The 17,994-nt window shown below is 36.7% G+C and overlaps 1 protein-coding gene across 2 annotated transcripts; it reads left to right on the top strand.

Moving 5' to 3' along the window:
• The first annotated feature begins 775 nt into the window (after positions 1-775).
• On the top strand, positions 776-17,772 carry TMEM207 (transmembrane protein 207). 2 transcript variants are annotated; one of them, XM_015565387.1, is made up of 5 exons: positions 776-992; positions 2,887-2,924; positions 6,826-6,870; positions 8,287-8,429; positions 12,324-12,850. In XM_015565387.1, exons 1-5 carry the CDS (start codon positions 918-920, stop codon positions 12,410-12,412), a joined length of 390 nt encoding a protein of 129 aa, XP_015420873.1. In that variant the 5' UTR covers positions 776-917; the 3' UTR covers positions 12,413-12,850. The 2 variants fall into 2 exon arrangements, with proteins under 2 accessions (XP_015420873.1, XP_006765936.1); XM_006765873.2 differs by lacking the exon at positions 12,324-12,850 and adding an exon at positions 16,957-17,772 and having other exon boundaries at positions 785-992.
• The last annotated feature ends 222 nt before the right edge of the window (positions 17,773-17,994 follow it).

The following is a 17,994-nucleotide window of genomic DNA, read 5'->3' as shown; positions in this document are numbered from 1 at the left end:
CCTCTCACTATATTATCAATTTTTTAAACTTGCCAATATGATTATACTTGTAAGTTATATTTCTCTAATTGTGAATGTGCTTAGGCATTTGAAGATTCTTTCCATCTAACCACTCAGTTGTTCATCATTCCCTAAATAACATCTATTCCACACTGCTATGAAATGGCAATAAAAATAAATCTCTATGTTTATTCTCACTTATTTCTAAACTATCCTTGTACAATAATCTTATTGTTTATGTGCAACAGTACCAATTTTTGTATATTTTTCTACTACAAGAGTATCTTAATATATAGTAGTTAATGACTCTTCATTGTTCTTTTTCAGAATTTCCCTAAGTATTTTGGCAAACATTTTTGTTGGCAGCTGTGTTGGAGTTGTTTTATTAAAATAAGCATTGAAATATGACCTGTTTAAAAATAAGGTGTGATCATTTTATGAGGCAGGAAAAGCTTTATGCCCAAGGTTAGGTAAGATCTGGGACTAAAAACGATGTGTAGGAAAAGAAAAGCAAAGAGGACCAACAAAGGGGAGAAAGCCAAGTAAATGTTCCAAGTACAAAAAAGATTTTATATAAAACCCAGAAATACCCTGGAATAAAACATGCACTTGAATATCCTAAGTTCTTTAAGCAGCCAGCTAGTGTTACAGATCAGCATGTATAACCCTGGCTTTTAAGGGCTTGACAAACAGTTCCAAGGTTCTGACCTTAACCTGAAATTCCTTGAACTCTCGGTACCTGTGACCACACACCCAACATTCCTACCCCCAGCATGCACTTTACCAGTCACAAGGAGCCATCATTAATGAGTGCTCTGGTAGGAAGCATAATTTATAGAGAAGCTAGCAAGTTCTGAGGAAGAGGGAAATTAACACGGACAGCAAACCACTATCTTTGAGCAGCTTGTCCTTTAAGCATGTCGAGATCCAGTCCTTTTAGTTTCACTTCAGTGATCTCCAAAATGGGAACCTGGAGTTTGCCACTATTCCAGGTAACATCTCTCTTTCTGGGAAAAGATTTTCAGAGGTACTCTAAGGACCTGATTGGTTATTGATTTGTTATTTGGGGAAACTTAACTCATACATTTCAAAGATTTCCTTTAAGGAAGTGTTACCAGGATTGTATTACTACTTACATTTATTGGTCAAAGCTACAGAAAACAAAATGACCCACGCTATTAGTCTTATTTCTACTTTATTTAGTTCTATTGCTATTGAAGTAAGATGATGCAATGTAATCTTTGCTATGCTGTGAAACGTTTTTTTAGAATAAAAATATCATATCATATCAAAATGCTATGATAGGGCTAATTTAAGACATATTTGTTTACTCTTGCCTGCAACCACACTTGATGCTTGAGTGTTTCCCATTGCTGAACAATGTAGACAGAACTATGGTAGTTTACTTTGTTTCCTCTACTCTAGCATCTCACTCAAGAGTAATACCTGAATCTCTGCATATGTGTTACTTGAATGCAAAGTATCTGAATGATTTAGTTCTGAAATATATTAAGACTTTGCTCCCCATTTCCTGACAACCCGGAGTCTGACAGCTACTGCCTTGGCTGAGGGGTGGTACTAATGTGATACTATGTGCTCACTCCTTGCTAGGGTATAGCACACCAGAAGATTAGGAAATGACTTCAATGTGAAACGCTGGCTTTACTTGTTTATCTGTTCAACTGGATCCCAAATGCTTTCATCTAGTCATACATAAACTCTCTTTATGGACAAAATTTGAATGTTCATTTTCCTCCCAGTTAGTATCCAAATCTATTTTCAGCATTCTAGCAAAAGAGAGTACAAGTCATGTTCTGTGCTTATAAACTGTTCATTACCACGCTCTCTGACGGCCAATTCATGGCTCCATCTGTGACTCCACAAATCTCTTTGCCCAGATAAACCTGGTGGAGTAAATATAAGGTGCTGACAAAGATGCGTTTGAGATTAATAATAAGAAAAAAAAAAGACATCTCCCACAAAATTCCTATGTGCATCATTTCAAATTTTTGTAACTACTTACTTGGTTTTATACTTCTGTGTTATAAACCAGGAAAAGTCATGCTTCACTAACCTCATGAACCCATATTTAGGACTATTTAATAAAGGACATTTAAAGATGTTTCTGTTGTACACAGGAGGAGTCTCAAGTCAAGGGAAAAACAAACAAAACCTTAAGAAAGGAGCACTTCATTTCCTCTGTGATGTGAGTTACCGTAAACTGTAAGGCTCAACACATAGAGCTAGGATATTGTGTAGGATTGCTTACGCTTTGGGTCTTTTAAAACAAAGCCATGAAGACTATTACTTTTCCCTTCTTCTTTGATAAAGAGAGAAATGTAAATTTCAACAAGAATGTCATGTGCTCTTAAACTGACCTTTGCCTTAAAGCAGGTTAAAGTCACTCCTTCATGCATATATTTAATACCCAATAATGCTAATGGCATGGACTTCTGTTTTATGTAGAGAACTTGATGTCTGTATGTGAAAATAATAAAATAATTAACCTCCTCCATCTAGCTAAAATTTGAAAACAAAGAAAAAAAAGCAAGATGTATAAAAGCTTTTTAGAGCAAGCAAAATCTGCCTATAGAAAAAAACAAAAAGATTTTTTCATCTATCTATAATTATGTGTAGGATAGAAATCTGGTTTACAATACATATCTCCTGTCACTGCTGAGCTGGAAAATCTACCCAGAGATTGTTTTTTGTTTTGTTATGTTTTTTCAATTAAAATTCTGTTTGCCTGACAATAGCCGAGTCGGCTGTGAGCATTACTTACAGAAACAAAATTATAAAAACCCACATTGTCTCTAAGTGTTGTTGTATTAAAGGATTAGACTGATGAGATGTTTGGATTTTATTTGTTCTAAACATGTGTTTCAGTTGGTGCTCTCGGACCCACCATGTGAAGAAAATGAAATGTGAGTAAATAGCAAGAGACATTTTCAAAATTCAAAGAATAAAAAAAGGGCTCAAGTTTTAAGAAACCCCAAATGAGTTTCAAATGACAATTATAACCATGCAAGAAAAATAGAGGTAAATTGTTTTAAATGCAAATGGCTCGATTTTTCTAAAAGCAGGGAAAAATGCACTTTTATTATGATCAGCTTTGTTAAATAAATAAGGGGCCTAGTTAATTTATAGGTATTTTTGCTCACAGCAGTCTCCACCTTTGAGGTTTCAGGGTACTTTACATTCATGAAAGAATTATTACATCCTATATGGCTCCATACATACCCATAAATCATATTGGTGATGGGGGGTAGCTTTCTGGATAAATCAGTTTCAAATACAAGCAGATTAATGAAATTTCTAACCTGTATTATGTGTAGCTTTCAAAGTGCAGATATACAGTTGTGGGGGCTAAAAATTTATAATAATAAAAGTGTAATATGTTAATTAGACCAGAAGGCTGAACAGTGGAACGACTGTCCAGACAACCTTCCAGACGACCTTCGGGATGAAGCCAGGGCTGTGAGGGCCGAGCCCCTTGCACGAATTTCATGCATCAGGCCTCTAGTATATATAATACTTTTCCTTCCATCTTCTATGTTTTTCTGAAAGGGCTAACAATTAAATTAATAGAGACAGGTTGATAGGAGGAAACCAGAATTTTAATACATGGCCATGGGAAATTCACATAAGCATGAAAATTCCAAATATAATTGGGCAAAATTGGGTGTCAATGTCATTTTTGCAAAGAAGAAAGAAGGGGACTGGATCTTAGATTGCAAAAGTGAGACGGGGCCATTTTTGGGTAACTGAGGAGAGGAAGAGTAGAACATACAAGGCAGTAGTATTTGCTGGGAAACTCAGAAACAATGGAACACAGGGTATCTAGCTAATTGGACTTTGACTGAAGCCCTCTTATTTATCCTACTTAATTTAAATTAAACTAAGGTTAATATCCTAAGGTCCCCTTCTTTGAGTAGGCTTTCCCATCTGAATCTCTTAGAAAAGGAAAAAGTCAAAGGTTGATTCTGAATCTTTTGTTTTCTAAAAAGCTTAAAATGAATATCCCAAAAGGCAAAAGTTTGGTTCCCTTCTCAGTCATGTGTCACTTAATGACTGGGATACATTCTGAGTTCTTAAATTTATCAAAGTAATGAGTTTATAGTTTATCGTAGGTCCACAAATTATCAGCAGTGAAAACAGTAGTAAAGATCAATGCTCACTTTTCCCAGATTTCTTTTTTTTCATCATTATTATTTCAATTTCACCAAGCATATATAAATATCTGAGCAATAACTTTATCTTAAAAAATGTAACTTTTACTACACTGAAAATCTTACATCTAAAATTTGAGTAATTGGAATATTATCACCGTTCGGATATTTTTTTAATAACACAAAGAATTTCTGTTTAAAAATTGAACTTGAGAAAGACATAGAAATAATGATGTGGAAGAAAGTACACCAAGTCCGAAGACCCATATTGTAGTTTAAGTTTTGGGGCAGCTAATGACCTCCCCAATTATTTTTCCATTCTGGGTCTCAGTGGTAAAGTATGTAAAATCCTAAGGGGGAAATAAATTATCCCAAAGGTTCCTGTAGTTCCTAAATTATATGATCACTTTGCATTTCTTCAGCTAACTGCTTCTAGACCATTTTGTTACATATCAGAAAATCCATCAGTAGGTTCACAGATTCAGACAGAGAAAGTGAAGTAAGTCAGTTTGCAAAACTGTTAGCACTGGAAAAAATATTGAGTGACTAAAAAAATTAAACTTAGGAAATAAAATGAGGTAGTTAAATTTAGAATCTATAATAATAAAAGCATAATATGCAAATTGACTGAATGGCCAAACAGCAGAACGACCATCTGAGTGACCATCCGGACAACCATGCTATGACACCTACTGGTGCCAGGCCAGCCAAGATGGGTGCGATGCGATTGGTTGGGGTCTTGGCTATTGCCCCATGATCACCCTGCAGAGGGAGGCCCAGGCCACTGACCAGCGAGCTGTGGCAGGTGGGCGGGGCCTCCCCCTGTGGAGGTGATTGATCGCAGGGCTCCCAGACTGTGAGAGGGCACAGGCCAGGCTGAGGGACCCTCTTCCCCCCCAGTACATGAATTTCATGCACCGGGCCTCTACTTGACAGTATAATAAGTATATAGCCTATTTTTAAATGTAAAGAAAAGAAGCAGAGATTTATATATGAAGGGAAATGAAACAATCCACATTCCTGATCATGAGCTTAGATTTCAAGACTCAAAAACAAGAACCTTCTGTTACTTTATTTGGCTAAATCACCAAGAAAAGTTTCCTGCATCCATCTCTAAAGTAGGACACTACATTTAAAAAAATTATATATTTCAATGTGATATTTAAATTTTTATGACTACAAAAGTGATGTATGTACATTATAAAAATTTAACCAATATAAAAATATTGAAAAGATAAAGTGCCTCATGACATCCATCTTCAAGTGAAGCAAACATTGTTAGTAATTTGATGTATGTGTATATATAACTATATCATACTTATTTTTTGAAATCATTATATTTGTATTAAAATGTATCCAAAGTAGAAATTATTCTCTTTATTATTTTACTTATCAAGGATTTTAACTATAAATATAAATCTACATTTTTGATGAGTATATATTTCTTTAAAAGGAAGTACCATTAATTATTTTTAAAATCCTCTATTGATGATCACTTGTCTTAGGATGCTTTTTTGAAAAGTCACACTTCAGCTGTCATTTTTCCTAGCCATCTATACCTGTGCATCTCTGCATTTGGCTAAATTCTCTAGGTGCAAAACAAACACCCCAAAAACTTATTCTCTGGATGATTGAGTTTTGTCTTTAATATTTGGGGTAAAATTTTTAAGTTGACAATCACATATGTTAAAAGTCATTTCTGAAGAGTAGTGTGATAAACAGGACACACTTTCTCCTCAGGGAGGCTGTGAGCAATAAATTAGCTGACATTTATGAAAGCTTTCAAGCTGAAATGTGCCGAGTGTTATTTTAACAAAGGCTGAAGAAAACATGATTAAGTGCAGCGCCATCTCAGAAGCTTATCGGGCTGTGATGAACAGCCTTCAACTCGTTAATCCCAGAATACTGTAACAGCAGTCCATCTACCGAGGTTGAAAAATGTCCATCAGCAAACATACATTCAAAGCACTATGTGTGGGGACAGCACATGTGTCTAAACCTGGGGAGTAATACCTCCTAAAAATCACACTGTGAACCAAAATGTGATCTTTTTCTGTGTGATCTTTTTAAACTTACCTTAAGAACAGTTAAGTTATGCTGAAGCACATAAATGGTTTGGCCATCCTTATTCACAGATCAACTTCTCTTTGGTACATGGTGTGTATGGCCACACTCATTCATTTTCCTTTCATCCTAATTTATTTTTCCAACCAGAATTGCAGGGCTCCTATTCTCTACCAAGACATCCAAGGTTAATAGGCTCTATGACCTTCCCTGGATAATTTGCATTTCAAAGGACTGCAGGTCTCTGAATAGACAGAATAGTGGAATGGTTATCTCCTAATACCTATCACATGGTAGTCCTGAAAAGTTAGTCACTATCTTCTCAATGTACTACAGTATTTTTAACTCCGGCTCAAACCTATTACTATGCGATTATCTGTTTTTAAGTATCTGACAGTTTCCACTCACATGTATCCTCGGCGCCTTGAATGATGTGGACAAATGGGAAACATTTACCAATTGTGCTGGCGGCCTTGTAGTGAGTAAATCATTGTTGGGGAAACTGGTGTAATCAGAAAAAATATTATGGTGCAAAAGAGTAGGTTTGGGCCACTTAGAGGTCCGGCACTAATTGTTCTTTCTTTGTCACCAGGCACATAAACTATAAAAATCAATACCCAAATGACTGGTATATCTGGTAAGGACATCTTCACTTCTATATATATAAAAGCCTTAGGGACCATTATGATCAAATGACCAGAACAACCAGAATGACCAGTTGACCAGTTGCTATGATACACACTGACCACCAGGGGGCAGATGCTCACTGCAGGAGCTGCTCCCTGGTAGTCAGTGTGCTCCCACAGCCAATCTCCCATGGCCCCTTTCCTGGGCCAGCTTGCCCCCTTGACAGGCTGGCCAATCTCCTGGGGTCCCTTCCCCTGGCCGGCTGGCCCCCTGATAAATCTTGATCACCAGCCAGGCAAGGGACCCCACCCATGCACAAATTCATGCACCAGACATCTAGTTGTTTTATAAAAATCTTTGGTAGTATATACATATTCCTTTTACTAAGTAACTGCTATGGCACATGAAACCATACCTATTAAGAAAATAATAGAGGTCATGTGAATCAATATATGTAGAAACATTACTTTCAGGTTGTTGTCCAGTGTTTACTTAAGTGTTTTCTATAAGAGGGAACTTACTATTTCTAAGAATAATAATAATTTTCTCCCTGGTTGAAAATCTTTAAAAGTAAAATTATTCTTCCTTCTCTTGATATCTTCTGAAATGCCTCTTCCACTGATTTTAGTTCTGGCCTTAAAAATCATTCAAAATAAAACTGCTGCCTCTTTTATGAGTTAGACTTTTGGAAATTTTAAAAGTTATTATACCATCCTAAATCTTGACTCTTGTATTTTACAAATTAAACATTACCAATTTTCTCCTTTACGTAGCTCCTCAAAGACAGAGACTATGTCTTGTCCACCTTTTCTTTTTAATTATTGACTTCAGAAAGGAGGGGAAAGGGAGAGAGAGAGATAGAAACATCAATAATGAGAGAGAATCATTGATCGGTTGCCTCCTGCAAGCTCCCCAACTGGGGATTGAGCTCACAACCCAAGCATGTGCCCAGACCGGGAATCTGAACTGTGACCTCCTGATTCATAGGTCAATACTCAACCACCTACCCAAGGCCAGCCAGGCTTATCTTGTCAACCTTTGAATCCCCAACCCCAACATCTAAAGTCTGCTCAGTTGTTTAATCCTGGTGGAATGAATGGATTTATGGTTGAATGAAAGGAAAAATGGGTAAGAGGATTGTAGAACCAAGACACTGCCCCCAAGAACAACCTTCCAAATTTCAAAGAGAAAACAATTATAATCATCTGGCAAAATCAACCCACTCTGAGCTCAGCTTATATTCCAGGTTCAGTGAAAATGTGCAAATGGTGGTGGTGGTGTGGGGAGGGGTTGCTTAAGGAATTCAGCCTCTCACATTGCTTGTAGCCAGTCTTTCTGAGTTCTTGCCCCCTTTTCAGGGTGTAATAGGAGTCTTAAGTTTCCTGCGTGCTCCACCTCAATCCTCTTCTGATTCTTCTGGCACCAGGTTCTTGCTCCTAATTTTCCTGGTGGCTCTGCTATGTGGAGCAGTGCTCTTCTGCCTTCCCTGCTGGCTGAGGAGATGCGGGATCAGTTCCTCAAGACGCACCGTGGCTGTTTTTGCTGTCGGCGACTTGGACCCTGTTTATGGTAGGCTCTCTGCACATTTCTGGCCTTGGTCTTTGAAACCTTATGATTTTGTGGTGAATTAGAAATCTAATCTCTGAAAATCAGATTTGTGAACTTACAACAAGACATAGTTTATCGAAGATTGAAAGGCATGCATTGGGGAGAGAGTCTAAGTGAGAAAACTTCAGAAGAAGGGAGACCCTCAATAGAAAAAATCACGTGTCTTAAGAAAATGATTTATAGTTAAGTATGGGGATAGAACCTAAATATTTTGCTCAGTTGACATGAAGAAAAGAGGAGCTATACAAGGTTGGTCACTTCAAGTGAGTGTAGGGTTTAAGGTGCAGAGAAGTATTTCTGAGTTTTTTATCAGTCCATACTACCCTGTGTTCATTGTCTCATTTACTAAACTCTCTATACCTCACTTACCTACAGTAACATTGAACCACACTTTTCAGATTGCTGCCAATGCAGAATCTGAAAATTTGGAATTGGCAGGGGGGGTATAAATATTCATATTTTTTCTTCCCAGACACATTGGCAGCATCCTAATCCTGCTTTCTTCCACCCCTGCCCTTCAAATCACACCCTTTCTATTATTGTCCAGTCTTCAGTAGGAGGTAAGGAATGGAGAAAACTGAGGTCATAGAGTCATTGTTAATTCCAGGCCTTGTCCTCACCCAGAACATCTGTTCTGAGACTTTCCGTCTAAATCACAGCACTGTATACCACAATTGCCTCTAGAGTGCTTAGTAGAGATTGACAACTGCACTTCAGAAACTTAGGCCAGATAAGATTTCCCATAGAGAGTGTAGGGCATGTTCTGGAAAACCTAAAAGCAAAATAAAAAGTGGGATGTGAATAAAATAAAATGTTTTAATATCAAAATTCATTACTGTAAGGTTTGGTGATTATATTCACTATTGACTTTCTTAAAGTCATTATTTACCCAGGGAAACAGTGTCAATCTGAGAAATAGGTGTTTGGAGAAATAATAAAATCTCCAATGAAAATAGTTCTTTCTCGTAAACTTAAAATTACTGTCCTCTGATCACAGAGTAAAATAGGATCACTGACCTTTTAACAAAATACATGAATCAAAGGGGTCAACACAGTAATTTTGGTCTTATTTTCTTTATTTAACTAGAGGTATTCAATAAACAAATACAGTTATGTTCCTTTCAACTTACTTGAGTTTCTAAAGAGGAGAATTCCCCCTGGTCCTCTTAGCCCTACTGTTACTCTAAGGAAGACTTTTCTAGACTTCCTGGAATCTTTAAATATATATTTAATTTGAGTAAGTTACCCACTTTTACTGCTATCATTTTAAGACAATCTATGTGCCACGGTTATATCCCAAGTTATCTAATGTTTTCATATTTCCTGGATGGTGATTCATATGCATGCTTTTGAATTTACCTGAACTTGTCTGAGCAGGTATGACTGAGAGAAGGGATCAAGGCTGATATGCTTCTTCAGAAATCTGCATGTAATAGCACTAAGTGCAGGGCATTAGCTTCACACTCTCTATAGTATCCTGAAGTCATTATGAACAGGAAAGAAAATACTTGGGGAAAATTGTTTTGTTTTCTTTAAATAACATAGTCCCAATTTAATTCACATCTACCAAGTGTTAGGCAGTAGGTCAAGGACTTCTCAGAGATTATCTCTAGTTCCTAAAAACGGCTTGGAAAAGTAGCTATTACTTCTCTCAGAGGATGTTATCTACTTTTCTCACTCTATTGAATAAATGCACCACATAGATCTTTGCTGTAAGTCAACTAATCGACTTCAACTTACCCAGAATTAAGGTTAGGAAGCTAAACAAAATATGGGCAGGCACTCATGGTTTAGCCACCTACATTAAGTACAACCTATATCCTGTGTCTCCAGATGTTTCCATATTGCAATTCCTTAATGATAGAGACTGCTCTCCAGAGTCCTCATTCCCTTCCTTATTCTCTCCATTCCTCATTAATTCCACAGGTATAGCTCTGCATCTTATTTTGACCAGGAACAATTAATCTCTCCTCAGCTTAATCTGCATTACAAAGTTCACTTTTATTGATTTCCATCTTAGGAGACCACAGTTTCAGTTGCTCCTCCCTATTAATTCTTTCCTTCGCTTACACGAGGTTGAGTATTAGGTTGTTCCATCCATTGACCATCTCCCATCCTATCCTCTGGATGCTCAGCAGGTCTGTACAGGCCATGAACAGTCATTCACTTAGGCTTTGATGTGGATGTGACTCCCCAAGTTGTGCTTGTTGGCCTTTTTAGTTCTCCTTTCTAAAACAAAATGTAAAAGAGTAAATTAGGACGTGGTATTCTCTGTGATCTCTAGTCACGTCTTCTTAAGTAGCAATTTTCGGAAGTAAATTCCAGGGAGTCAATATTTTAAGTCTACCAGACCTGAGGCCCTGAACCTAACTGTCACCTATACCTGGGCACCTGAGCATTAAAGAGAAAAAACCAACATGATATAGAAAAATGTTAGTTACATGCAAACAAGTGGTTAGAATAAGATGGAACTTGGAGACATTGTAGAAAATAGGTCTACCTTTCATCTACCTTTCATCTAGCGCCAATACTCCACCTTTGTGTGGTACCGTATCCTCACTATGCTTTCACTTCTCTAAACAAATGATTCTTCCTACCTAGTATTTCCACAGAAGGAGCTATTTTCCAAAAGGGAAGTGAGGAAACCACTACCAGGATCTTTGTATGGTTAAAGAGGGAGGGAAGGGCCCAAACCACAGCCTCTCCCTCCACAACCCACACAAACTATGTGCTCACAGCTTGGATTTGAGTGCCATTACTGTTGGTTTTATATGCTCACTCTGCAGGATATGGGGTGCACTTCAGGATATGGGATGCACTTCTGATTCTTCCTCATAGCCTCTGTTCAGAATTGGGGTGGAATGAGAACTCATTGGAGGACACTGGTGACATGTTAGAATATGAAATAAGGGTGTCTGGACTTCCTGTCACCACTGCAGCACAAAGGGCATAATAGATTGTTCCTTCTGACTACAGAATGTAGAAAGTGGGTCATTTAAAGCATCTTAATGGAGAGAGTAGATTTGCTATATTCACCTTGTGTTCCTCCTAGATCTTTATTTTATTTTCCAGAACTCATTTCATGTTATTATCACTATTTGCTGAATATATTAGTTGAAATGGCTCTGCTCTTCTGACCTGTGATTGAGAGGTTTGACTCTCACGATCCCATGGAAGTTGCCTCAACTGAATAGAGCCAAGAGGATAATTTTGACTGATTATTAGAGGCTGGAGTGGACTGAACTTTACTGATTTAAGTACATAAAATAGGAATGTTCTCTCACTAGCAGTTCCTGACAATATTACATGGCTCAGGTTGCCAATTATCTTGATTAGAAATATTAAAGAGAGAGAGGAAAACACTTGGTTTGGGAACCTCATCAAAGGTGTTTAAGGAAGGCCTTATAGCCAAGCCCATCTGAATGTCGGATGAAGTTTTTGTCTGGGAAAGGTCCTTGGAAATCTCAGCAAACACCCTGCCCCCAATAGCATCTCCTGGGCCAATAGTCATATATTTTCACAGTTCTCTGCTGATCCGGTGCTCAGATCTCTCAGTTTTTCTTCCCCTCTCATAGGGTCTATGTTTCCAAGTCTGTAATATGTAATGACTAAACTCTTTATGCCCCAATTAGGGAAAATTAATCTATCTCATACCCAAGGGTAAGAAGGAAAAGGAGGCATTGTTAGAGAAAGAAGAGGAAGGGAAAGACCAGAAGAAAGAGAAGGAGAAGAGAAAGATGAAAAGTAAGAGGAAAAGGGACCTATAGTTTGAAGTTGAAGATACTTTAAGGACTGACATGAAAACCTGTTTATTTTATGTAATCCCTAAAATCATGTTATTTTGCTCTGCTTCAGGCCCAACTCTTCTTCCTGACGTGACCCCAAGATCTCCTAGTTCGACCCTTTTCCCCCTATTATCCTTCCTCCACCCCCAACACCTCTGATCCTGTTTTCTATTCCCACTCTTTTATAATCTCAGAAAGGACCCATTCACTGCCCTTATGTCTTCTTGAATGAGGTAAATCCATGCAGTAATCTGAGACCTTCTTGCTCTCCTCTTTCAACCCTCAGAGACTAAGAATTCAAGTATAATTCAGGTTTGTGATTTTAAGCACCTGTGTCAGCAGTAAAAATAATGTAGTGTTTCACTGTTGTTGTTTTGTAATCTCATTATTTTACCTATGTTAATGAAGCTTCTGGAATCCCTCCTTTCTGATAATTCAACAGAATACACAGATTTACAACCCGTTGTTTCCCCCACACCCCTCCACAAATGTGTAAATCTAGAGTGATAACTCATTTTGGGCCATGGAAAGTGATTTTTTTTTTAAGGAATGTATCAATTTAGTAAAGGTGGAGATACAAGAAGAGAAAATTAAAATTCTCACACAACCCTTTCTATCCCAAATTTCTATCATTATCTTTCCATATTTTTAAACAAAAAATAATAAGTTACTATAAAATCTGCATTGAACTCTTTCTATTTCATGTGTATTCAGAGCTGGGTCCTTCAGCCCTGACAGCAGCAAGCAGCTTCTGAGAAGACCTGGAGGTGAGAACCTTCTGAGGCCCCTACTGGGGACACTCATTTTGGCTTAGCTTCTCAGATCTGATTTCCCTGATGATGCTTTCAACTATCCAATTACCCTGACCCCATTTCTTCTGCTATTTCAAAGATAATCTCTCCTTTTTATTATTTCAAGGCAAATAGAAATACCAGTCTTCCAGCAGCCATTAAATGTGAATGCTTCAAGTTGAGGAGGGGAAGGAGGATAGGAGAGAGACAGAAAAGAGCAGGTCTTACACTGTGCTCCCTTCTTCCCCCATCACACCCAGGATTCCATCTTGTGTTAGGATCCTTTTTTTAAATGTCACTTCCCTATACTTTATGCTCTACATGTAAATATTCTGTGACTCCTTTAGGTAAGGAAAGAGAGTATTTTATTTATACACTTTCGTGGACAGGCATGATAATAGTTACCGCTCACATTTATTGAGCATTTACCATGCGTCATGCTCTGTGGTAACACCTTATATCTCCAATTTCATTTCTTTCCTCCTATACCTCTATGAGGGGCTCACTATCATTTTGAACCTTCTAAAGATGATAGAACAAAGGTGCTTAGAGATTAAGTAACACAGCAGATGAAAGAACCATGACTGGAATTCGGGCATTCTTAGCTACCCCCATATAAAAGAACAGGATGAGATAGAGAAGGGAAAAGATTTTTTTTAAAAAAAGAGGTCGAAAGGGCAAATTAACATAAGCCAAGTTCATGGGAGTGATTATTAATTGTGTGGGAAATCTGAAATCTACCTACAAAAACTCAACAGTGAGTGTATTGGTTTACAAACTTAAACAACAGACTCTAATACCTTCACCAACAGTTCTGTTAAAACCATAGGATTTTTAACTTTTTTTAAATCCTCACCAGATACTACTTTTTCTATTTATTTTTTTTTTAAGAGAAAGTGGAAGGGAGGGAAGAGGGGGAGAGTGAGAAAGAGAGAGAAGGAGAGAAACATTATGTGAGAGAGACACATGGATTGGTTGCCTCCTGCACACGCCCAGACCAGATGCAGGGATTGAACCTGCAACCAAGGAATATGCCTTTAACGAGGATTTGAATCCACAAGCCTACAGTCTGTGGGCAGATTCTCTAACTACTGAGCAACCGGCCAGGAAGGAATTTTCAACTTTTAACTCAGATTGTCCAAAGATAAAAATAATGTCTGCTCCCCTCCCAACCATGTGATTTTATTCATAAACATGATATGAAACAAATTGAAAACGGATATGTCTGACTTTATGAAAGCTCTGAATACATTGTCTTAGTTGTTTATTAATTGTTTATCAAATGATTGTCTTGTGGTTTTCATAGCAAGTTTGAGAGCAACAGACAAATCTGTAGTAAGGAGGTAACAGTAAAACTTTCCTATCACAGAGGACAATGGTCGATATCCTGTTACCTGGAGCCCAGTATTGATAATGGTAGTGATGGAAACCCATTTGAGCTGATAATTGTGTCAGGTCAGTCTGATTGAGGACCCCAGCAGAATGATAGCTAAGTTACCATTGACTTTGTATTGAACACTCCAGGAGCATTCACCTGGAGAATGGGCGGGGCTCAGTACAAGTATCCACAACGGAGGGAAGTGCTGGGACAAGTGTACTTTATCAATGTTAACTGTTTTATCAAGTCCCTCACACTTAGCTGACATCACCCTCAACTTCCTAACTGCAAAAGACTAATGCCACAACATTTTTCATTGAATAATTTCTGTTATAACATTAATAATGATAATGATTAAAACATCATTTGACCATTAAAATGGGATAGATTGGAAAATGATATTGTAAATAAAAGAAAATATGCACATTTGTAACATAGTATAGTTCTTAATGTGTACTAATAATATTAGTTTTATACTAATAGTAATGATAATTAAACATTAATGAGTAATTCCTGTGCACCAGGCTTTGTTTTACATACTTTACACTTATTTAGCCTTGCTTTTATAGATGTAAATACCATCATTATTCTTTTACTACATAAAAGAAAACTGAGAAACAGAAAGATTATATAATCACCTAGAAGTAGATTATTCTTAAATAAATAACTCCTAGGAGGTAAGACATATTCTAAATATAACTCTACCTTTACATATTGTATTAATATTTGAGTTTTTATGCTTTGCTCTGCAAACCAGTGAGATACAAAATAAAGCAAATATAAATATATGAAGATCCATGATTCTAAATAAATGTTATTCATTACAAAATAGTAATTTTGAGCAACCTATTTATTGATTCCTATGATGCAGCTATTGCCTAATATATAACTACTCTAAATTGTTTTCATGATAGTGGCATGGTAAAAAGAATCTCCTCCATGGCATCAAATCTTAATCCTTTAAGAAAGAGATCAGCAAACGCAATTAAGGGCCAGATAGGAGCTATGTTTAACTTTGCAGGCCATAGAGTTTCTGTGGGACTATTTACCTCTGCCACCATGATGCAAAAAAACAGCCACAGAGAAGCTATAAATGAATGGGTATGGCTGTAACACAGTTAAATTTAATTTACAAAAGCCGGCAAAGAATTTGACTGTTTAGGTTAAGAGCATAGTTTCTTCTTTAAAGGTGAATTTAAAGGTTGTTACTATTGTTTGGGGGAGAAGCAATCAAATGACTCCCAGACAGGTAAAGGCCCATATGAAAAAATAAAAGGAAAGAATATGAAGAAAGAAATGGTTATAAGATATTACTATTGATTTCCTGTGGCTTTAAAAGTCTTTTCAGGAAAATACTAATAAAAGATTTGCTAAAGAGCTATTCATAAGTGCATGGTCTCTTGAGGTGATCAGTTTGAAGATGAAAATGCTTGCTTTTACTATATAATAGCGCTGTAGTATGTATAACCTAAAAGTGAAGAACTTTGACTTCAAAATTTAAAATGTAATTATGCGTCTTCCTTATTGTGTGGTATACTTTAATTGCAAACTTTTGACAACTTAACATTTTTACTATTTATCATAAAGAAAATTTTAAAGTAATTATACTAATTGTGATTTTCAGAACATAAATAAATAATAATGAAGTTTAGATGTAATATTTTAATGTTTCTAGTGAGATTTGTGTTTCCCATGATGGGAGCGTTAGTTAAAATGCCATTACCAGATGGAGGCATCTTGTCTTCTGTTCCACCAAAAATGCTATTTCTTCTAGTTTCAGCTGCGGAATTGTAAACGCTTCTTGATGATGGTGTACAGTAGCCCCCTCTTATCTGCAAGGGTGACTAAGACCCCCAGTCAATGTAGAAGCTGTGGATAGTACCTAATATATATACTATCTATCCTATGTTTTTCCATATACATACATACCTATGATAAAGTTTAATGTATAAATTAGAGACAGTAAGAGATTAACAATAATAATAAAATAAAATGATTATAACATTATACTCTAATAAAAGTTATGTGGATGGCTTGGGGACATAATTAAGTGAAATAAGAACTATTTGAGCAAAAGCACTGCAATACCTTGACAGCATGATAACCAAGAAGGCTACTTGGTGGCTAAGGGGCAGGTAGCATATACAAGACTACGCTGGACAAAGAGAGGCTTTACATCTGGGTGGGACTGAGCAAGATGGCTCAAGATTTCATCACCTTCCTCAGAACAGCATGCAATTTAAAATGTGTGAGTAATAAACTCTTCATTTAATAGGTTTGGACCATGGTTGACCTCGGAAAATTGAAACTGCAGGAAACAAAACCACCAAAAAGGGGCAGCTACTGTCATCAGTTCCTGAGAGCACATTTCCTCGCTATAGTGACTCAGATGATTGCATATTTCCCTCCCAAGTGTACAAATAATTTTCTGCTGCTCCAGTGATTCAAGAAATGTCAGATTTTACTAGGCACTTCATGTACATCTGTTTTATGCTGAGTAGAAAACTTACAAATCCCCATCTTTCTCTTTCCAGGGACGGAAGCAGCTGTGAATCCAGCTGTTGGAATTCACCTTCCAACTCAAAACCCTGAACTGTATCATGTTTCAGGTTTCAACACTTCAGGAGCACCTCCTCCATATGAAGAAATTCTGAAATCAAGCCAACTTTAGCTATGGATCATCAATTGAAGAGATTAGAAATATTTTTAAGACCAAAACATCAAAATTAGGGACAATTTTTCTCATTTAGTGGGAATTCCAAGAGATCAATTAATATAGCCTTGGAAAGGACAAATAGACAAAACAATGAATGTAGGGGGAAAATTTTGGTCAGAAACATATTTTAGTAGTATATTAGTGGACTCAATGAATAACTGCTGTTACATTTTCTTTTGCTATATCTCTAAGTTAATGTTTCTCCATTAATACTCATCGACAGTAATTAATATGTAGTGATCTCAATTAAGTTTAGGATTCCACTCTAGTACACATCGCAGCTTTCTCTGCCTAAATATTTCTGTTTTAATGTGATCTCTCTCCTAATATGGAGTCAATAAAAATTGTCATAATTTAACAATGATGCAAACAGATATTCAGACACATCCAGAGCCAGAATCAGGGAAAAACAAAAAGTTAGAATAAATCCTCAAAAACGGTTAGGCTATGAATAATACAAATGATTAATATTAAGTTTTAAAATGGGTGTTATTCATATTGACAATCTAGGAGAGGGAAGAATGTGTGAAGGAAGGTGGCTGAAAATAATGAGAAAGCTAAATCCTAACCTCCAATGGTGGGAAGTCAATGAATAATATCTAAAATTAAAACAAAAATCAAGAAATAATGAAAAGTACATCATTTGGAAATTAGATTGAAAATATCTGAAGCAAAACACTCAAAAGTTGAGAATAACTCCCTGAAGAAATCAGCTTTAGAGTTAATGTTATGTGGGATTAGGTGGAGCAGAATAATGCTGTGTGTGTGTGTGTGTGTGTGTGTGTGTGTGTGTGTTTATAATAAGCCTATAGTACTATTTGACTTTTAAAACTAAATGCATGTGTTACTTTAATTA

The sequence above is a fragment of the Myotis davidii genome, unplaced genomic scaffold (genome assembly GCF_000327345.1).
Source record: "Myotis davidii unplaced genomic scaffold, ASM32734v1 scaffold41, whole genome shotgun sequence".
In the NCBI taxonomy this organism is placed as follows: domain Eukaryota; kingdom Metazoa; phylum Chordata; class Mammalia; order Chiroptera; family Vespertilionidae; genus Myotis; species Myotis davidii.
Note: the sequence above shows the minus strand (reverse complement) of the source record. Positions and strands in the feature narration are given on the sequence as shown.

Coding starts and splice junctions, on each gene's coding strand:
- TMEM207 (XM_006765873.2), top strand. CDS start 918: ATGTCGAGATCCAGTCCTTTTAGTTTCACTTCAGTGATCTCCAAAATG. Junction 993..2,886: donor GGAGTTTGCCACTATTCCAG/GTAACATCTCTC, acceptor CATGTGTTTCAG/TTGGTGCTCTCGGACCCACC. Junction 2,925..6,825: donor CCATGTGAAGAAAATGAAAT/GTGAGTAAATAG, acceptor CTTTGTCACCAG/GCACATAAACTATAAAAATC.